This window comes from Toxotes jaculatrix, chromosome 17 (genome assembly GCF_017976425.1).
Source record: "Toxotes jaculatrix isolate fToxJac2 chromosome 17, fToxJac2.pri, whole genome shotgun sequence".
NCBI classification, from domain to species: Eukaryota; Metazoa; Chordata; class Actinopteri; family Toxotidae; genus Toxotes; species Toxotes jaculatrix.
This window is the reverse complement of record NC_054410.1, coordinates 656,229-679,220: the sequence shown is the minus strand read 5'-3', so window position 1 is coordinate 679,220 and position 22,992 is coordinate 656,229. Positions and strand designations below refer to the sequence as shown.

Here is a 22,992-nt window from a genome sequence, read left to right as displayed (position 1 = left end):
TGAGAGCACGGAACTCACCGCAGCAGCGTTCCTAACATTAGCTGCTCCTCTATCTGTATCAGCAGCGACCAGAAATCGGCAATTAGGTCATAGGCCAGCGGCAAAATATGCTAACACATGCTAATTAGCGCAAACATCCAGGTAAAATAGTGAGAAATTTACTTACCGACAACACTGCAACACAGACTCCTTCGACGGTCGGTTAGTACAGTCTACACTACAACAAGCCATATTGTCACAAAAACCTATCCAAACATTGGCAAACAAACACGGACACTGCAGCCCCTGTCAACCGCTGACGCTAGCCTCTGGATGTAGCCGCCTAGCCCAGCCGATGCTTTAGCATAGAGCTAACTGCCAGTGCCTGTCTATGGTGATGTCATTCAACGTAACCACGCCCTAATGTTCACGGAGGTGGAAACTATCAACGGAGACCAAAAACAAAAAATGTACCAGGCTGTAAAGTTGGCTATTTTAACATGGGGATCAGTGGAGAATTGCTCACTTCTGGAGCCAGCCCCCAGCGGCAGCCGAGGAACTGCAGCTTTTTGAACGCGGAAGTGATCCTCACTGCTACCTACCGACAACTCCCCCCTTGGCTCACACTGAATTTCAAAATGTTAAAAGGACGGTCAGGACAACAAACTGATAGTTATATATTTATATTAGATTAAATAGGAAGCCTCAAAGATCCCATATATGTTAAGATTAATTAATTCTGCTGTGAACACGGATTTATATTTTATATGAAATGTTTTGATTTATAGGCCTAGAGCGAATTCTGCATGATGACATAAAACATAAAATGCATATTTAACGGAGGAGAATCTGTTTGAATTTGCACACAAATGTGAAATTTTCCCAAATTTTCCTCTTAATCCTTAGCTGCTGGTTTAGCTGTTTTTTGTTAGTGTCCCTGGAAACAGCAGCGGAGTGAGACGTCCTCATACTGACCCCTGATGGACAGGTGTGGTCATGTACGTTTCTCTAATCAGTGGCAGAGTGAGACTTCTTCCGTTTTCAGGCCTCTCTGACGTAGGGCCGACGTCGGGCTCTTGCCACGTCATCAGACGCTCCGTCACCACCAAAAACATCAAACATGGCGGCGTCTGTCCGGGAGAAGCAGGCAGGTCTGTGAAACTGATTTTTCCTCCATTAACGTTTATTTTTAACAGCAAACGGCGACGTTAACGGGCGGCGGGGAGCTTAAACGACCCCGAGTCTCGCAGGAAAGGTTTATTCGAGACTGCCAGGCCTCTAACCAGCTAACTAACCCCTCTATATCCTCTGAACGAGCTGCCGGTTGGGCTCATTAACTAATGTTTCTGTTTCACTACAGAAACCAAAACCCCACAGAAACCAAAGCTACACCTTCACACACAGACTAGTTAACCAACCACACCGTTAACCACTTAACTTGAGTTAACCAGCTGCTTAGCTAGCTAGCTAGCAGTGCTGTTAGCTTACTAACGGAGGAATTAACAGAGCGAAGCTAGCCTGCTGCTAGCCATGAGCAACACTTTAGTTCCGTGGAAATGTTAAAGGTTTCTAACTGTTTTATGTTTTCTGAAGTTTTTCTGAATATAATTTATGTCAAAGCCAGAATCTCCGACACAGACCTTATATTGATAAATGCAGCTGCCACGTATTCGTATTGGAGAAAAATCAACCACAGTATATGATTTTTTTAAAGGAAGACTGACTATTCCCGATGAGTCATTTTCTATCGAATGGCCAATCGATTACTCGATCAATAATTTGTGTGTGTACCCGCAGTCGCTCTGAAGCGAATGCTGAACTTCAACGCTCCTCCTCTGAAGAACACAACAGCTGAGCCAGTATGGAAGGTAACACATGGCAACGTTACACACACACAACACTTGTCACCATTAAATAGAACAAAAGTTCAGATACTTGTTGTGTATTCTGAAGTTAGTGAAGAGGAGACCAGGATGTGAAGCCTGTGCTGTCTGAGTGTCTACTGAGTGTTTACTAATTGTTTAATCAGATACCCTAAGCTGAAGCTCACCTGACCTCTGACCTCTCTCATCAACAAGGTGTTTCCGTCCTCAGAGCTGCTGCTTCATTCTATGGTTTTTCTTTCTTGCTCCAGTCTGAGTCAAACTCTGAGTCTTCTGCTGTATGTGTGTGTGTAGGTGCTGATATACGACCGGTTTGGCCAGGACATCATCTCTCCACTGCTGTCCGTCAAAGAGCTGAGAGACATGGGCATCACCCTGCATCTGTAGGAGACTCACACACCTTTGCACTTCTATATTTGTGAGGACAATCATTGATATGAAATATCACTCTGTGTGTGTGTGTGTGTGTTCAGTCTGCTTCACTCAGACAGAGATCCTATCCCAGATGTACCAGCCATCTATTTTGTCATGCCCACAGAGGAGAACATTGACAGGATATGCCAGGTACTCTGACACACACGTTTTTTAGTCTGTGTTTTACATTCTGTCAAACTGTCCACATTAAGATCTGCTGAATCAGCTGATCAACTCCTGGATCACTGTGAGCCAGCTAGCTGTTTAACGTGTGTGTGTGTGTGTGTGTGTGTGTGTGTGTGTGTGTGTGCAGGACCTGAGGAACCAGATGTATGAGTCATACTACCTGAACTTCATCTCTGCCATTAGTAGAAGTAAACTGGAGGACATCGCCAGTGCTGCTCTGGCTGCTAATGCTGTCAGCCAAGTCACCAAGGTTACCATGGTTACGCTCACCATTTCATAGACTGATCGATTAATGGGAACATTTAGTCTGGAGCTTCAGTGTAATATAATCTGATTATTGTGTTAGTTACTGTGTGCGTGTGTGTCTCAGGTGTTTGACCAGTACCTGAACTTCATCACTCTGGAAGATGACATGTTCATCCTCTGTCACCAGAACAAGGAGCTCATCTCCTACCATGGTAACACACACACACACAGAAAGTTTTAGATCATTGCTTCACTGTGATTGTTGTTTGCTGGTTCTTTAAACCTGAAAACACAACAAACAAATCTCAAATCAAGTAGGTCTGCAGTGTTAAGAACTGTGTCTCACCTGTGCAGCCATTAATAGAGCAGACATCCAGGACACAGACATGGAGGCCATCATGGACACCATCGTGGACAGTCTCTTCTGTTTCTTCGTCACTCTGGGTGAGTTTGTGTCGAGTTTAAAGAAACTTACTGTTCCAGTCCACTAGATGGAAGCGTTAACTTTAGTTTTATCAGGATCGGATCCTTTTAAATATTTTAATAAGTTCATTAAGGTGAATCTTTATTAAAATGTGTGTTGTCATTGATCAGGTGCGGTGCCAATCATCCGCTGTCCCAGAGGAAATGCAGCAGAGATGGTGGCAGTGGTGAGTTCACGCTGACATGTGGAGTGATGAACATCAGAAGAAGATTATTTTACTCAGGTTCTTGTGTCATCAAGTGAAAAATTCCAATATAGAAAATTCAGTCAGATCAAGTTTTATTTTCATCCAGTTTTAATTAGGTTATTTAATCAACTTTCCCAAATTATAATGAGATGACCTCACTTACTGCTCTCATTACACAATGAAGGCAGTTTAAACATCAGTAAGACTGCAGTGCTGACAGGTCTGCAAGTCAAGTGTGTGTGTGTGTGTTTTATAGAAGTTGGATAAGAAGCTCCGTGAGAACCTGCGGGACGCCAGGAACAGTCTCTTTACTGGAGACAACATGGTCGCTGGACAGTTCAGGTAAATCAGACACTAAATGGTTGTCATACCCATAATGCACCGCTTTATTTCTACCAGGTCAGACATGGGCTCTGTCTTTAATTATACTTGTATCATGTGTTATATGCTGCATGTCCTTCTCCTCCTCCCCTCCATTCCCAGCTCTCCTATCCTCCTCCTCATCCTCCTCCTCTTCCTCCTCTCACCCAGCCCGGCCCTCAGCAGGAGGGTCTCCCATATGAGCCGGGTTCACAGGGAGCTGTTTCTGGGTGCTGATCTGGGGTCAGACTCTGGGCCTCTGTAAAGCACTTGGAGACAACTTTGATTGTGGGAGGAGCTGAATAAATAACACTGAATTTTGTTTTATTCTCCTCTCCAGTTTTCAGAGGCCTCTGTTTGTTCTGGCAGATCGTAATGTGGACATGGCCACGCCCCTCCACCACACCTGGACCTATCAGGCACTGATACACGATGTCCTGGTGAGCTGTCTGAGAATGCACATGCACATTTTGTATTTATATGAATAAAAGAAAACAAAAATGGAAACCCCTGAAAAATAATTATTCTTAATTTAGTGTTGTCAAAGGTCCTGACGTGTGTGTGTGTATGTGTGTGTGTGTGTGTGTGTGTGTGTGTGTGTGTGTGTGTGTCAGTCAGTCAGGGATCCTCAAAGGGCTGAAAACACACTCACACTAACTCATGCAGAGCCAGAGTGCTGTCAGCTGGTAAGGTGCTGAGGTTAATACTGACAGCACTGGAATGCAGAGTTAAATGGATGTGTTACGTAACACGTCATCAACACACACACACACACACACACACACACACACACACACATCCACACACACACACACACACATGCACTGGCAGGGAATGCCAGGAGACTAAAATTTGGCAAACACAGCACAAAAAAATTACTTTTAACGAGTCGTTCAGTCTCATTTTCATCCTTCGGGACTAATTTTCCTTCAGACAAGAAAAACTCAGTCATTGTGTAGAGTTTGTTCTAAAGCCCGACCCATGCTGGACTGTGAGGCCTACGCAGGTCTGACACTGTGAAATATCCACCTTAGATGACTCTATCTGACAAAACCTGAAGGCCCTGATTCAAAACTATTGAGCTACACAAGCTCACATTACTGATATGATACTGAGGGAAGTTAAACTGGCAGAATGTGACGCAGTCCACTGGAGAGGAGACGTCTCACGCTGTCTCTCTGGGTGTCTCTGTCTCTACTCACAAATGATCTGGATGGAATGGTCCTGATACTGATTCTGATCCCGAGCCCTGACTTTAAAAGAAAAATGACATGACCAAGGTATTAAAAAGAATGTATAAAGATAAATGACCTAAAAATTCCCAGTGAAGAAAAAGTGACTCTTCAAACAGTCATTTGTTTTGGAAACAGGTGAAATAACTTATTCCATTTTGGATTTTTTTGTTTTTACACCACCTCAGAATCCTGTGTTCAGTCATCCAGATCCAGGGTCCAGAGTCTGATCTGGTTTCTGTTGTAGTCTGGTCTCGCCAGCTCCCACTGTGACGCTGGTCCAGATGGCAGCATCGTCACCGTCTGGCTGCACACTCTACACTTCTCTCCTCTTTTTCCTATAAACATGTCAGAGTCTGAACACAGCCGCCTACCACCCAGCAGGAGACGGGATCCCAGCACTAAATCTGCCCTCTCGTCACTCTGCTGTTACCATGGCAACGGTGATGTTATGATCCCTGCTGTTGGTTTCTGCGTCCGGGGCAAGGATTCGTTCCCCTTCGGCCTCCGTCAGGATTCACTGTGGTGTAATTAGTAGTGATGAGTTGTCATTGGTCTGGTGCTTATCCGAGAAGTCTTCACCGCAGCGGCGAGCGCAGGGATTCTTCTGCTGGTCTTGGATCAGGTTTTATATTCATTAGAAGTGTCTCAGGATCACTCAAGGATTTCAGGCCTTAAAAGTTAGATGATGATGTCTTTGGTTTTTCTTGGTGGTCTCACTTTGGATTCAGTGTGTTAGCAAGACTTAAAGAGCTGCTTTAGATCATTTAACGTAGGAAAAACTATTTATAGTACATGAAATGGCTTTGAAAATAGGCTGTGACCTGCCACAGGAACCAATCAAAGCTCCACTAAGATTTTCAAAGGTCAGAGATCAAAGGTCATTGGGTCAATAAATTATCCGATTCCACAATGAAAACGTGTCTTTTTAATTTTTTTTGTGCCCCTCCAGGACTTCCATCTGAACCGGGTGATGATGGAGGAGGGTGCGGGGGCGGAGCCGTCACCTGCTGGCGCCCGACCAAAGAAGAAGAGCAGGAAGACCTATGACCTGACTGGTGCTGACAAGTTCTGGCAGAAACACAAGGGCAGGTCAGTTCATGAAGAACAGCTTCTAATGACTAAACAGAAAACTGATTCACAGCTCTCTAAATCAAGCTGCGACTTTCTGTGCGACGTGTTACAGTCCGTTCCCAGAGGTGGCAGAGTCGGTTCAGGAGGAGCTGGACACTTACAGAGCTCAGGAGGATGAGGTCAAACGCCTGAAGAGCATCATGGTTAGACACACACACACACAGCGTGGTAATCAACAAGCAGCCATGCTGTAGTCAGCTCCATGCAGCTAAAGTTGTGTAATAAAATTACTGGGGAAATGTGAGTTTGGACTGTTTTTGGTCTAAATGGTGTATGTGTGTGTCTGTGTGTGTGTGTGTGTGCGTGTGTCTGTGTGTCTGTGTGTCTGCAGGGTTTAGAGGGAGAGGATGAAGGAGCCATCAGCATGCTGTCAGACAACACAGCCAAGCTCACCTCTGCTGTCAGGTACTAAACGCAGGCAGAGCTGAGCCTGCAGGGATCTGCTCACTCAGATTCAATATTCAGATTTCAATAACTTACAAAAAATTAATTTCTGTGAAACTTGAGAGGACAGATGAGCCCTGAGCCAGAGAACATCCCACTCAAGCCAAACAGCTTGTTGTCTGTGTCAATAATTCAGTTTCACTGTGAAACAGAATTGACAGGGATGTTGTTTTTGGGTGTAACGGCCAGTTGGAGGATCGTTGAGTCTTGGACGAGGGTTACGTTCTTTCTGACAACCAAAGTTGTGTAATTATCATCTTTTTCCCCAGATTAAAATGTGAGATACTGCAGTGTAAAGTGCTGTGTTGATGTTGGTTAATAAGAAGCAGGTTTAGGTGGTTTCCTTTTCATTTTTCCCTGCAGCTCTCTGCCCGAGCTCCTGGAGAAGAAAAGGCTGATCGACCTGCACACCAACGTTGCCACGGCCGTATTGGACCACATCAAGGTACGAAGCAGCCTCTGTTCAAACAGTGAAGTTTGTGATCACACTGTCTGTCATGTTGTGCCCATGTTCATACAGAAGTGCATCAGATTACATGTTTTTGTGTGGTAATAACATCATGAACATTTTAGTTTTTTGTGACTGATTTCTAGCTCCACAACACAAACACAATAACTAATTACACACCAGAGAAAAGAGCTGGATGGACGAAATACAGAGACAGCTCTGCTTTCCTCCGATTTTAACCAGTAGTGCGACAAAAATGTCACAGTTGTCCTGAAGGTGGCGCCGGAGGAAAAGTCGTGTTGTTGCCAAAATCAAAATGATTTTTCTCGGTACAGCGGGCCCAAAATATGCAAGACTTTTTTTCAGGGAATTGGTTCTGAGCACGTCAACTTTTCATCTTTGAAAAATGGGGGTGAGGAGGATTTCCAGTCCGGCCTCTGAGCTGTGGTCAGCCTGCAGTGCAAGTTATTACACGATGAGCTTTGTGCTGAACGCAAAAGTTTCTGGCAGTCCAGAAATTACACGTACTTTATAAAACAGAAGCAAGTGCAGATGAGTGCGTAGTGTGTTTTGTCCTGTAGTAACTTGCTGTTTGTGTTGTCAGAGTCGTAAACTGGACGTTTACTTTGAGTATGAAGAGAAACTGATGAGCAAGTCGACTTTAGACAAATCACTGCTGGACATCATCAGTGACCCAGACGGTACAAACACACACACACACACACACTCAGTATAATCTGCTCATCTGAGGACGTGGACATTCACATAAACCCCACACACGTACAGAACACTGACTGAACTGTGTGTGAATGTTTTTCTCAGCGGGGACTCCAGAGGACAAAATGAGACTGTTCCTCATCTACTACATCACTGCTCAGCAGGCTCTTTCAGAGGTAAGACACTTACCTGTTACCTGTCCAGCCAGTAACTCTGTGGCATCAACAGAGGTTTTACAGGGCTCCATCTCTTCTTCTACACCTGAGCCTTTGGAGTCTCAGTGCACTTGCTTTTCTCCATGTCCATACATTTTGCTTGTGCGTTGGTCTCAGCCTCCTAATTGAGACAGACTCTTTAGTGCCCACTTGTGGGATTTTAACAGATTTTTACTCTTATTTCAAAACATCTGGAAAAACATGTAACAAAGCTTTGAGGTGCTGAATGACTGTGGAAAAATTCATTCCCATGTGTATCATGTCTCATATCACAGTCGACTCTCAGAATATGTTGTTGATTGTTAGCACTGTGCAGCCCTAACAACAGATCCTTTGACCACAAACTAAGTATAACTAATAATATCCATGAGTAAAGTCTGGCTCTTCCCTACACCGACTTCTAGCTGCCAAAATCCAAATCTTTTTCAGGAAAAAAAACGTGTTTTCACTTTAAAATTGCTCCGGTGCATTTTTGTAATCACCGAAAACTCTGAGCGTTTCCAAACTGCCGCGCCGATGAGCGTGGACGGGCTGTTCTCAGGAGCGTGTTGATGGAGGCGTCGTCATCGTATTTGACTCAAACCTCACAGTCAGAGAACAGAAGTGTGAACTGGCCGTAGTAGAGTTGGGGTTTTTTTTAATGGGAATATTGAGTGTTTTCTGGGCTGCGTGTGTGTGAGCAGAGATAATTCAGTGGTGAGATGGTGATGTCAGGGTTTGTGGTTCAGTTCTGTCAAAATAAAACCTCATGCTGAAGAAGAAGACTGTGACTTTGGGGGATCTGGAACTTTCAGTGATCTTCCTGCGGTTCTGTGTTTACTTCAAGGAACAAAACAGAGACACTGAGGACAGTGGAGGCTCTGAGGACAGGGAAGTTAAAACCACATCGGGACAATGCTTCAATTCTTCTCAGGAGTAAACAGTTAGAGCAGCTTTCCCCTGAACCGGGCAGACCACTAACCCTGTCACCATCACAGTTAAAGGTCAGGGAGTTTGGCTGTTTGTGTGCTTTTATGCACGTTTCACTTTATTGTGTTATTTTCTAGTTTCTATGCACAGAGTCACTTTTGTACCTTAATTTCAAAAGAGAAAAAATTTAGATTCTAAAATAGAAAAACATTTTAAAAGTAAACAATCAAACAAAAAACCCTCTGTGATTGTGTTCTCTGTTCACTCACAATGTTTTCACACAACTTTTTAAACTCAAATCACTAAATCAGTGAGTCAGATGTTGACGGTCTGGATTTGGGAGGTGGAATGAAGACGGGAGGGACAACGTCCACCATAATGCTTTAAATCACCGAGGCCCAGAGTGTTAACGACTCCACACAACCTCTAACAGACTTCACTGTCAGCTCTCACTGCTGATTACTCAGAGTGGAACCACAGCAATCCCTCAGTCAGACCGAACAAATGAACTGGGAATGGAGATTCTGTCCGGGCCTTCTTGCTGGTTCTTGCTGGTTCTTGTGGAGGACAGTGAAGCGTTAGACTTTGGAGGTTTCTCGTTGTGGTCGTTGTAAAGTCCTGTGTTTATTTCCTCTCGGTATTTGTGTCATTGGATGAATTTAACCAAGCAAAAGTTCACTTGACGTCTCAGATGACAGTCCTCCAGGTCTTGCCATCACCCCTGCTGGGCTTCTTCACCAACACTCAGACTAAGCCAGCTCAGGGGACGCTGACATCACCCTCTGGATTGGCACAGACAGTAGAAATGGTTAAGACAGATGATTTCAGCTGCGCCCTCATGTCCTCACAAACGCATTATTGTGATCAATGGCCACATTTATGAGAAGCATCTTCTTGGCTCTGCCATATTCATGATTACATTATGAGCCAGTGATTGAACAAAGACGATCAAAGCGCCAAGTTCCTCTCAGAAAACAGAGACCTGCTCAGAGTCAAAGTGAACACAGCTGGATCAGGTTTAGTTTGGCAGAAAATTATTCTCATCCGTTTGTCAAATGACATTGACTGTGATTTTTAGTAGGTTGACTTTGCTGTTAAAGTTCAGTCTTTTTCCTCCAGAGGCCCACAGGTTTTCTAATCTCCCTGAAGTGTTTGAATCAGTCAGACAGTCGCTGGTCAGTCCAGGCCCCCAGCAGCTGCAGAGGGCAGGTGGAGTTATCTGGTGCTAAACACAACTCTGCTGCCTTCTCCTCTGGTAACCTACGCTGACAAACATGTGAAACTCAGCTTTGGGTTTTAGTGCTCTGAAGCTCTGAAGTGCTGAGTTGTCGTCTCATTACCAGCTTCTGCATTGCTCTGTGTGATCACGTTCACAGTGGACACTGCAGCAGCGATGAAGCCGGAACGATCCGGGTCCTGTGGACATAAAGAGTCGGAAGACCCGAAAAGGTCTGTGACTCTCAGCGTCTGTTTGAATGTCCGGCTCGTTCTCTGCTTCCTCTGCTGATGGGTAGTGTGACAGTTCTCCCCTCTCCCTCTTTTCATCTTTCATCCACCTGAGAGATGGATCGCCCCAGGATTACCCCTCACCCTCCATTACCACCCACTTTTTCTCCCTCTCTTCCTGTCATCTCTGACCTCCCCACCCCCCGCCCCTCGCCCCACCAGCTCTTGGCCTCCTGTCTGTTTCTTTTTGTCTCTTTCTCCTTTGATCCCCCCCCCCTCCCCCCAGGCCTCGCTCTCACCCTCTTCTCCCCCTTCTATCTGCTGCAGAGTCTCCAGAGAGCTGCTCGAGTTTCTGACTGATGTGGTGGGATTTCACTTCTTCAGAAACAAACACACAGACACACACTCTTACAGACACACAGACACACACTCTCACAGACACACACTCTCACGTGGCTCAGCAGCTGTGTAATCCTAAGGTGGCTCCTGCTGAGCTGACAGTCAGGAGCTTATTGAAGAGGAAGCTGTGTGAACGATACGTACCACGTCATTTTCACTGGCAGTCAGTGGGAAAGATGGATAGAGTGGAACGTCGTACCATTCATACACCGCAGCGTTCTCTGGAGTCGTTTTTCTGCGGCGGGGCAGAGGGGCCTCCACTGAACTCCACTGAAACCTAATGAAGTGCTGTCACAATAACTTTTAGTTATTATAAGGAACAAAAGGAGAATCCCAGATCCACATCGTCAAACACCAGACAAGGCAAATAAACACGAGGTCGTCCAGAGAAGAGCTGAACCTGGCTCAACCTGGCAGCATATTTCAGCGTCTTAGTGGAATAAAGCCTGCTGGCTCTTCTTGGTCTGAATGTTGGGAGGTCTAGAATCAGATGTTCCAGCATCTGAAGCTGTGGAGAGCTTTCAGGGGACACACTGCAGTGTTTGACAGCCACACTGGACATCAAAGCTCTTTGGTTTTGAACAGCACAGGCCAATCGATGATGTATCCTACATATAACTATTCTTTGAGTTAGCTGAGTTGACTTTAAAGTGTTTGAATGCTAATTTTATCATATTAACGTGCTACATGCTAACATGCTATCACTCTGGGGCAGGAGTCACTGAGGCACCTGGGTGTTTCTCATGTGTCCCTGCTTCTCACCACAGTTCATCAGTGTTTGTCTGGTTGTTCTGTGTGTTGCAGTCTGACCTGGACCAGTATAAGAAGGTTTTGTTGGACGCGGGCTGTGACCTTTCACCTCTAAACTACATCAAGCAGTGGAAGTGAGTCTGTCTGTCGTTTTAATAAAATCTTCGTCAGCATCATCATCGTTTCAGCTTCAAGATCAGAAATGAATCAAAGTGAAAGACAACAGACTTCGTTAACAACATATTTACATACATAGGATATAACTATGGCTGTTTTTTTTTATTTGGTAAATTTATTTTCGTTTTGTCAACATAAATGTTCTATATAACTTCTATATAACCCCCGGTGGTTTTACTTCAGCCTGTTCCCGTGTATATTTTAAACCCAGAGATATCACTGTGGTTACTGTATGGACACACGCTGCATCAGCTTTGTGCCAGCAGCTCGTCAGCAGGTTACAGTTCAGTGAGGAGCGTGGTTCAGCCTCTGTTGAACAGAAGAGCCGGTCGTGTTGAGTCGTTCTGGTTTCATCTCATTTTCCCAGGGCGTTCGCCAAGATGGCCACCACCCCGGCTAACTACGGCAACAGTGGAGTCAAACCCATGGGGTAAGTCCTTTGCTTGTGGTTTTAACCTTTTGAATATCATACTGCACACTGCACATACAGACACTGTGCCATTTCTTTCAGTCCTCCCAGGTAAAACCTGTACAGTCTAAACTCATATCCATTACTGGCTGAGTGCATGCAGAGGCCGAGCGAAGAGCTTAAACTGGCTGATAACTGATTAACTCTGTGATTCATTGGCTTTAATAATGTAATAATAAAGTGTCAGTCAATCAATCAGTAAATCAGAGAACTTTATTTGTCCCCTGGGGGACAATTCAAGTTGTCCACAGCGTTTGTCTTATCAGAAAAAGTATTTTTATTCTTTTGGCTGAAAGCAGGTTTGTGTTGAGACTACCAGCCTAACCCTGTCCTCCTCTTCTCTGTCTCACCCTGTTTTACTCCCTCCTCCTCCTCCTCCTCCTCCCCTCCTGATCTCCCACCTCCCTTGTTTCCTCTCCTCCTCCTGGTCCTTCCCCTCCCATCTCCACTGCAGGCTGTTTTCCAGAGTGATGAATACTGGCTCCCAGTTTGTCATGGAGGGAGTGAAGAACCTGGTGCTCAAACAGCATGTGAGTGAAACTGCATCCAAACAGCATGTGCTGATTAACCATGAGTCATCAGTGCTGCTCAGCCTTCCTATGGACTTTAGTGGGATGTAGATCTTCGTCTTGTCTTTCCTTCTATTGTCTCTTCTCCAACATGTCTCCTGTCGCCTCCAAACATTCCTGTGTCCTCAGCTGTATGTCTTTACCTGACAACAGCAGATCAGTTAGAGCTGTCTCTGTAAGCTGTATTTAACCCGCTTCGTCTCCAAAACACCACACTCCACCCTCCTGTGTCTGGCAGGAGGTTAAATCAGGCGCACCTAGTGTGACAGGCTCTTCGTTCCTGGACAGCAGTGAAGATGATGACAATAAGGACGATGATGGGGTGTTTCAGGGTGAAGCTGGCACTAACATGAAGTCATTTATAATTATTACACACACACACACACAGGTGGTGTCTGTTTTCTCCATATAGAAGCTGAACCGAGACCAGCTAAAGTGGGCCCATGAAGCTCCGCAGAGCTGCCAGAACATTGCAGACACTCAGAGTCAGCCTGGGTGGAGCTGTGGACGCTCTGTTAGGGAGGACATTTACACAGTCCTTCCACACTCACGTCTTCATTATTTCAGAATATCTGCGTTTGTCAGAGTGACTCAGATTTCAGTCCTAACCCAAATTAAATGACATGAACAGTTCATAAATACATTATTATTATGTATTTATTATATAAATGTCTACAACTGACTGTTCACGCATTTTTAAAGTAGATTTACTTCTTTTCTCTCTCAGAATCTTCCAGTCACTCGGATCCTGGACAACCTGATGGAGATGAAGTCCCACCCAGTGAGTCGAGTCTGTTTTCTGTTGGTCCTGACCCTGGTCCCTCAGTTTTCAGACATGATGTTACTATTAGGATAATTATTTATTGTTAGAAACAGCTGGAAGCGACCGATACATTCATGTACATGGTAGATAATTATCGGCCCTACTGGTTTTCACACACACACACACACACACACACACACACACTGCAGGTTTCTCAGCTTCTGGAGTTTCAGACGAACAACAAAGATCCTGTTGTTGAGAATGTGGGAGTGGGAGGGGGGGGGGGGGGGGGGGCAGAGGGGTGGACTGGGATGAAGATGAAAGAAATAGAGGAGCACATTCTCCCTCTATCAGATTATCCACTGTGTGTGTGTGTGTGTGTGTGTGTGTGTGTGTGTGTGTGTGTGTGTGTGTGTGTGTGTGTGTGTGTGTGTGTGTGTGTGTGTGTGTGTGTGTTGCAGAGACAGAGGGAAACATTCAGCCTGACTCTGTCCAAAGTTCCATCATACGTCCACCAGCACCTCTAAAGCTCAGCAATGAGCGCGTGCTGTGTTGTTTGTTGAATCTATGCACAGAAGACATGATTTCGTGTGCTGGAACTATTTTGTGACACACCGCAGTGTGTCCATCCGCCTGTGCAGAGTCAGCAGGCAGAAACAAACACACTGCTCAGAGACGCACAGGAACGTGAAGGGTTAGATCACGCGTCACATTCACAGTCCTGAGCCTCCATCAGCTGCTCCAACACAAAGCGAAGTCCACAAGTTCCGTTTCATCAAATCAGTTTCACTTAAATTCATTTCTAAATACAAAAATAAGCAGTGGCATTTATGTTCTGAGCTAAAGAGCTAAAGCGCTAAAGCACAGCCTGCGTGCAGCGTGCTGCTGCTGGCCTCACTCTGCATGTTTCTTGGCTCAGGTTCCAGTTTTCCAGTTTAATGTGTTTCAGATTTTTAGTAAATGATGTGTTTAATGGGATTACAGTGCATGAAATCATTAATTAGTAAAGTCAGACATCAGCTGTGGAGGCGGGACAGAAACGAAAGTGATTCTTTCCCCAAAGTTATAAACTAAACTAAAACTGCAGCTGATCCTGCAGCTGATCCTGATCCAGTCTGTCAGTAAAGTTATGGACTGACACGATCAGCTGACCCATGTTTCTTCTCTTTGATCTTCCAGGAAACGGACGACTATCGATACTTTGACCCAAAGATGCTGCGAGGCAGTGAGAGGTATCACATCGTACCAGTATTTCAGTCTGATCAGATCAGTCATCACGTCTGATCAGTGATGGCCGTCATAGTGTTGCTGGTAGCATTCAGTCAGTAAATCACGCGCCCTGTTCAGACCGGACGTTAACATGCATCTCAGGTGATCTGACCCGAAACACCTCGAACTACAGACGTGAATGAACCCGAGACACATTTAGACCCGGTCCCTTAGACCGCGTTCAGAGAGGGTCTGGGCCACAAGGGGCCGGATTCTTTTACCAGTGTGTACGTGAATGTGTCCTGTGCCACACTGAAGGACCGCCTGCTCACCTGACCGCCTGCTCACCTGACGTCCTCTGCCTACAGTCAAGTATATACTCGTTGATGTTCTCAGATCACGTGAGCTGGGTTTGTCCACGTCTGAAATTTTCTAAACGCGAACAAAGATTTGTCACCGCCGTGATTCGGTTTGGCAGCAGAGGAACAGAAGTGAGCTCTGATCACAGGTGCACTGAGAGCTGCCCCCAGGTGATCGGATCACCTGGGAATCATGTTGATGTCTGAACAGGCGTTTGACTGGTAGAAAGCTCAGGAATGTCTCATCATCTTCACTCCTCTGCTTCGTCCTCAGCTCCATTCCCAGGAACAAGAACCCGTTTCAGGAGGTGAGCAGAGTTTCTGTCTCCTGACTTCAGTTTGATTGATTAGATCCAGAGTTCGTTCCAGGACAAACACAACACGGCCGACTGGGAACGATGAAACTCTGTCAGCTGTTTCTTAGCTCCGAAGAAAAACCCGGAGATCCTGGATCTGTATCGACAACACTACAACACAGACAGGATCAATGAGGCCAACCAGCCGCTGATTAGAAAACAATATTATCAATCAGTGAATTCATCAGCAGGCATAGAAGACAGAAAGGTTTTAGACTTCCAACACATGTTCAGGTACAAACGTGGTTTCTCCACTGACATGACAGTTACTGATCAGCACACACACACACACATTATCAGATGATACCAATCTCAGTGGGACAAACTGCAGCTGAAGAACAAGAGAGACGACAAACTGTCCCTGTGAATCCATTTATATTCAGTCCATTTGCTACTTTTTCAGCTCTGCCACTAAATCACAGAAACATCTGGAATCTTTTAGACGTGGTCGTCAGATAAACCCTGAGTTTGTTCCTGCAGGCAGAACCAGATTCTTCAGGTTCCTGATGTGGTTTGATCTCATGTGTTTCAGGCCATTGTGTTTGTGGTGGGAGGAGGAAACTACATCGAGTACCAGAACCTGGTGGACTATGCAAAGGTACTGGAATACTGCTGGTACTACTGCAGATACTACTGCAAGCAGTACTGCTGAATAACACGATATTAGACAGTATGTCATAATTAATAACTGGCATCGAACACTTCCTCTGTTTCTGTAATCAGAGCAAACTATGAGGAAAGTTTATGAGACAAACCTTTAAAATGAAGCGTGTCCGTTGTTTTGTGCGTGGTCATGTCAGGTTGTTGTGACTGAGTGTGTTTGTGCCTTTACTGTGACACAAACACTCACAGGTTCTGCTGCAGGAAACACACTGATGCTAAAATGTTGTGTGTTCAGTCTAAACAGGGGAAGAAGGTCGTTTACGGCTGCAGTGAACTCTTCAACGCCGCTCAGTTCATCAAACAGGTGAGAGACAGCACCTGTTCTGTAAAGCACATACATTAAAGGAATAGTCCACTCTTTTGTGAAAGCCTGTTAACTCTGTGGGTTGTGTCCTGCCTGTAGTGACAGTGAAAACCTCTGGATGTTCTCTTCCTCTCTACAGCTGTCCCAGCTCGGCCAGAAGTGATGTGGACGCCATCCAGATGTGAACCTCTCTGCTTCCACCTCTTTATTCCAGCTTGTTTTATATCGACTCTGTTCTGTACATTTTCTGTCCTCGTCGTTAAATTTCTGTTTCTCCCTCTCAGCACTAATAAAGCTTAACAGCCTCAGCTCACGGCAGCCTCGGGGTTTGTCTTTCACTCAGGTGTGGTGTGTTCACGCTCAGCCTCCTGACGGGTCAGGGTCTGGATCTTCAGCTCAGTCTGAACACACCTTCAGGTTCTGTCTTCTGAATCCTGCTCTTGTTTTCTGGTGTGAATGAAATCTACTGTCAGCACTGAAGCTGGAGCACTTTGGAGACAGTAGAGTCTCATCAGCAGTGGAACTACACATCTTAAGGTTTGTGGAGTCTGAGATCTGAAGGGTTCGTCCTGGAGAGCAGGACTACAGGACAGCACTTGTTGAAACATGTTGCTGTGCACTGAGGTCCTGGACCAGCATCCTGACACGGGCTCTGCTCCCTGTGGGACAAAGTATCCCCACCCGAAAATCACTTTCAAATTAAACTGAAAGGTCGGAATCTGTAGGTGAGTTTGACGAGTTTGTTTTCGTCTTTTCTGTTGCTGTGAATTTAGATTTGGATTTTTGGATTTTGCATTCATTTACTGTTGTTTCCTGCAGACGGGAAAGTTTCTCAACTCAGAGGAGAGGAAGGACGAGTGGTACCACTCACACACACACACACATCATTCAGCAGTTTAAAAGCAGCCTAGCACAGTGTGGTACAACTCTGCTGCCATGTTCCTCCAACACCACAGCACCAAAAACACAGAGACCAATCTGAGGATTATGTCATCATGGCATTTTAATCTGTGTGTGTTGGGGGGGTGGGGTGAGGGGGGGGGGTACTCTGGGAATTAGACCGAGCTTTTCTACCAGAGTCTGGTAAAACAAACAGGAAACATAAATCAGCTGAAATCTGAATATAGTGATATTTTGTCGGTCTGCAGTCGCTGTAACCCTCAGTGAGCTGGAGGAGGTGGAGGAGCTGGAGGAGCTGGAGGAGGTGGATGCTGGCAGGTCATAAACATGGAAACCATTGTGGCTCTGCAGGTATCTGGTCTAGATGAAGAGTCTGAGGATCAGCAAAGGTCTAACAGTTCATCCTGAGGGTAAGCTGACGAGTGAACTGTAACGTGTGTCATTATCAGTTTATATGGAAACAGTACTGGGACGGTAACGTAGGCCGACTCCAACCTGAACAGGTCTAATCAGACAACACGCGCGTGTGTGTGTGTGTGTGTGTGTGTGTGTGTGTGTGTGTGTGTGTGTGTGTGACCTTTAATGTATAACAGCACATCTTTTTTAAAAGTTAATCATATGTTTCCCATGTACATGTCTGATCAATGTAGAACAGTAAAAATAACAAGTTCAAGAACCTCAGCATGAGGAACCTCAGGAACCTCAGACTCAGGAACCTGATCCTAAAACAGAAACATCTTCAACAACAAGAACAAGACACATCCACATTTTAGAAAAAGTTCAGCTCAGTGTGGAACTGCACACACTTCTGCTGCAGAGACCACACACACACACACACACGCACACACACACTCCTTAACCTAAATCTAAATCCGATTGTAACCCTGACATCAGGTCTGAACCTTCAAACAGACCTTTGAAGGTGTGAGGACCAGACAGCATGTCCTTACAAAGACATGGACACACACACACACACACACACACACACACAGAGTTAATCCCAGCTCAGTGTCAGTGATTTGGACTCTTATGCTGATTTGATGATCTGAGAACTGAAGTGGGGAAGTGGGGGAGGGGGGTTAATTTAATACACATGAACATGAGAACACTGAAGATGCTTCATACACACACACACACACACGCCTGCATGTGAACATCCCCGCCTCCAGGAGCAGTCATGCGTGTCCACACACACACACACACACACACACACACACACATCATTGCAGGTAATCCGAGTTCTCCTCGTGACTGTCAGCAGCTGCTGGTCGACGTGGGCGTCGGCTTTTTATCTGCTGGATGAGAACTGTTCGAGGAAACATCCAGAAACACTCACTCACTTCGTGTTCTTATTCCAGCCTGTTAAACCTGAGAAGCAACCAGGGGGAAATATTAAGCGCTCTTTAATTCTGTGTTAATACCCCCGGCATTCACACTGAATCAAGCTCCGTTACGTAAAAAGGTCTCCGCAGGGTAAAACCCCGAGGCCTCACCAACGTCGCCGAGAGGCCGCGATGTTCGCTACAGCCCAGAATACAAAGGACAACCACGAACCGATGACCCTGCAGCTTCTCTGTGTTTCTCAGCTCACAAACCTCCTCTGCACACATCAGTTTTGTGTTTCTGGAGAAAAATGGAGGGTTTTCCTGTTCAATTCAATCCAATCCAGTAAGAAGCTGCTGACTGATGTGCAGAGGAAGTTTGTTGGGTTTATAAATCAGCTTGGAGGTGATAGTACTAACTGTTAGTGTGGAGGAAAGTGTTAAACAGTGTTAGACATCACACATGTTCGGGTTCGCTCACGTTTTCATTAAAACTCTCATCTCTCTCTGGGTTCAGCTCCAGACGAGCAGCTTAAACTAAACATCTGCGTTGGCCAACATCTAGAGGAAGATTTGGATGATTAGCAGGTTCATCCGTGCTGCGTTCACTCGTCCTGATAACCTGTGATGACTCAAAGTAACCTCGCTTCTCCTCTGGGCTTCAGGAGCAAGCGATGGAACGAACAGGAAGTGAAATATCTCGGCCTCGATAGAATTTGAGAGAGGAGTTAAAGCGGGTTTGTGTAAGTCCTTCCTGAGCGTTTCACACTGAGGTGTTTGTGTAACCTCGTGATCTCAGATGGTCCAGAGAGGAAACCATTAAGCTTTGATGTGGATATGGTTAAAGAGGCAGATCCAGGATCTTCCTCCGTTCAGAATCTCTGAATCCTGATTGAAAAATCAGACATGAGACATGAGATCTGCAGGATCACACACAGCTGAATGTTTTCCTTTGTCCTTTCAGTTTCCCGTCAGATGGACGTGTGTGACTCAGTCCTGTTTGAGTTCTGACCTGATTCTTCGGCTTTGAATCAGATGTCCTGACATCACCGTGCTAGTCCTGGGTCAGCCTCAGTGTCGTGTGCATGTCGGCGTACAGACGCTGCACAGTTCTTACAGGACTGAGATAACACGGTGTCCCGTCCTCTGCTGGTCCGCACAAAGACCTGTTTGTTCTGAGAGGACTCGGTGACACACATAGATCAGGTGTCTGCTGCTTTTCACTCTGTGAAACCTGCTGCTCAGGTGATAAACAGAGACCAGCTTTTTTAAATAGGGGAACAGTTATTTGGAGCATTTCCATTTTCTAACACAGTTGCTCAACTTTTGTCCCGATGAGAGTTTCCTGCTCATCTGAGACTTGAAGTGGATTTCTGTTGCAGGAACTCTGAGGCCTGAGACGTGACCCTGGTCACAGCCCTCAGGCTGATGTCCACTCCGCTCTTACATGTCCTTTAAACCAGATGTTAAACAACTACTTTTAAATAAAGTTTCACGTTCCTTTTTGAGAGAAGAAATCAGCCTGATTTCTTTTCTTTTCTCAGGCTGCTCAGAAATAATAACATCATCCAGTTTTCTGTCTCATGTCACGTCTGAAGCTCCTCACACTGACTGGCTCCTAAAAATCTGCCTGGCAACAGGACTGTTTTGACTGAGGCTTCCATCACATGGAGCAGAGTGTTAGCGTTGCTGAGAAGCTGAGACACAAAACAGACACACACAAAGAGAAAGAACAAGAAGCTTTAATCAGTCAAATCTCTGAAAACAGAAAGAACAGACACGTTTTTTCATCTCAATCCCAAAAGAGTTCAATAATTAAATACTGAACCCGAGATGAAGATGGAGCTTCATCCCACAGGCTTAAAGGTCACATGACCATTTTATATCCATCTGTCCATCTGTCTCTGTCTCTACCTACACGTCTCTGTCTCTGAAATCCTTCACTCCTCCTTTCCTCCGGTTACATTCTTCCCCCAGACATTTTCTTCGCCCTTCTCATTTTACCAGCTGCATGCTGGGAGCTGGCCAAGCTGAATTCCTGACCGCTGCTCACCTGTCCCCCGTATACCTGCACATAGGTACGCTCCTCTCTGCGACGGGTAACACTGCTGAGCCGACCCCGAGCTCCGCCCAGCCCCCGACAATAACCACAGGCTCAGAGGTGACGGAACGAGGCTAACGTGAGGAGTCCTCCGGCTACGGGTCACCGGCACGTGACAGTTTGTTGCTTTGGTTCTGCGACACAAATCCACCCATCCATCCATCCACCCATCTATCCATCCATCCACCCCCATCCATCCATCCATCCACCCATCCATCCATCCATCCACCCCCATCCATCATCCACCCCATCCATCCATCCATCCATCCATCCATCCACCCATCCACCCATCCATCCACACCCATCCATCCACACCCATCCACCCATCCATCCACCCATCCATCCACCCACCCATCCATCCACCCATCCATCCACCCATCCATCCATCCATCCATCCATCCATCCACCCATCCATCCACCCATCCATCCATCCATCCACCCATCCACCCATCCATCCACCCATCCGTCCACCCCATCCACCTCTTTATTCAGTGAAAACAACATAGAAATGGGACAAAGTGACAGGGATCAGGAATCAGGAATGTGCACTCACAGAAAAAGTGACGAGAACAAGTCGAGGGTTCAGTGACAGCACATGATGTATGTGACATATATGTCAACTCATCTCAGATTCTCTTTTGTGTCACTGCTGTTTTCTCACGTTTCGTCCTTCAGCTGAGCAGACTCTCTCACTTCGCTCACAGCCATGTTGGACCTAGTTTGCGTTTCCAAATTTCCGAGTCTGACCAGATGAGGAGCATGTTGCAGCTGAGAATCTTTCTCTGTGGCACAGAGTGTTATTCTTGTGTTCTTCTGTCAGTTGTTTCATTTGAAGTTTGTACGTTTGATTTGGCTTCTTTAATTCAGTTCGATCTCTGTTGGAAAATGAAAGCTGTCTGTGCTGAGGGGCTGTGTTAGGATGATGCTGTCGTCCTGTTTGTTTGGTGTCTGTTGTTTGGTTTTTGTTTTAATGTTTATTTGTTGTATTCTGTATCTGTTTGTTTTTATTTACAGTTAAATAATAATTGGTTCCAGTTTCAGCTCAGCTCTGCAGGGTTGGGTGTAGTTATGATATTGTAGATGAAGCCGTTGCCATGGAGAATCATTATTGTTGTTATTATCAGAGGATGTTGATAAGTTGGTCAAAGTTTTCACTCATTCATTCTCTCTCTCTCTCTCTCTCTCTCTCTCTCTCTCTCTCTTTCTCTCTCTCTCTGTCAGGTTGACCTGTCACTGAAGCCCCTCCCACCAGAGGAGGCTCTGATGTCACAGCTGTAAGGTGTGTGTGTGTGTGTGTGTGTGTGTGAGAGAAAGCTTATTTAAAGGGCCGCCTCTCTCTCGCTGGGCGATCGACACCGGCTCAGCATCAGCAGCTGCTTCCAGGGAATAAAGTGTGAAGAGTGTGAACAGTTTCCACGGAGACGTCTGGAGAAACAGTCAGTAAGACGGACTTTACCCTGAGACGCTGACGGGCTGAGTGACTGGTTTACTGGAGCTTCACTAACTGGCTGATTAGTTTACTGACTGACCAGTAATATTTTTGGCTGTAACTGTTTAACTGACTGGTTACCAGCTACTAACTAGTTTAGTGACTGGCTTTTTCACTCTGACTCTTTTGATTTCGACGTTGTAAAGTGTGATTAACAGTTCAGTTCCAGTTGATCACTGCTGGTTTACTGAATTAACTGTTGACAGAACCAGTCCACCCATTCTTTACTAGATGACTGACCTTTTTAACTAGTTACTGTCTGGTTTGTTGCCAGGTTTTCTGACTGGTTAACTGACATTAATTGTCCACTGACTGGTTTGCTGAACTGGTTTGCTGCCTTGTTGACTGGTTTTGTATCGTCCTGTACCATGTGTGTTAACTCAGTTAGTGACCGGCTGATTTGTGATTGACTAACTCCCTGACCTGGTTTACTGGCTGTTCCATAACTGTTTGAGAAGTTGGCTTTGTCTGTAACTGATTCACCGACTGACCTGCTGATTGTTTTACGATCATATCTCACAGACATGAATTAGTTGACTGGCTGGTTGATTAGTTGGTCTTTGGTTTACAAACTAATTGACAGCTGGTTCATTAACTGGCTTTTCAGGCTCAAATACTGGTGAACAGAGCGACTGACGGTTTACTGAGGTGGTTTGCTGACTGGTTCACTGTTTGCGTATGATCATGTGTCATATTTGAAGTTACTGACTGGTTTGCTGTCTTGGCAATAGGTTTGTCTGGAAATAAGTTTACTGACTGATGGTTTTAGTGTCTGACTGTTTGTCTGACTGGTTCATTGAATTTCCTGTTACTGTGCTAGTTGACTGAATTTGTCAACTGTTTACAGATTGAGAGACGAGTTTACTGAGTGAATACTG

At 45.5% G+C, this 22,992-nt stretch overlaps 1 protein-coding gene across 2 annotated transcripts; it reads left to right on the top strand.

The window, feature by feature from the left end:
* Window positions 1-1,023: 1,023 nt before the first annotated feature.
* Window positions 1,024-16,615, top strand: scfd1 (sec1 family domain containing 1). Of its 2 annotated transcripts, XM_041061229.1 has the most exons (25): window positions 1,024-1,130; window positions 1,777-1,847; window positions 2,157-2,245; window positions 2,336-2,426; window positions 2,590-2,712; window positions 2,833-2,920; window positions 3,063-3,152; window positions 3,303-3,358; window positions 3,636-3,721; window positions 4,080-4,179; window positions 5,924-6,063; window positions 6,158-6,248; window positions 6,437-6,510; window positions 6,913-6,994; window positions 7,602-7,698; window positions 7,820-7,890; window positions 11,488-11,567; window positions 11,978-12,040; window positions 12,534-12,609; window positions 13,376-13,429; window positions 14,591-14,643; window positions 15,254-15,287; window positions 15,868-15,933; window positions 16,234-16,302; window positions 16,442-16,615. In XM_041061229.1, exons 1-25 carry the CDS (start codon window positions 1,100-1,102, stop codon window positions 16,463-16,465), a joined length of 1,899 nt encoding a protein of 632 aa, XP_040917163.1. In that variant the 5' UTR covers window positions 1,024-1,099; the 3' UTR covers window positions 16,466-16,615. The 2 variants fall into 2 exon arrangements, with proteins under 2 accessions (XP_040917163.1, XP_040917164.1); XM_041061230.1 differs by lacking the exons at window positions 7,602-7,698; window positions 7,820-7,890.
* The last annotated feature ends 6,377 nt before the right edge of the window (window positions 16,616-22,992 follow it).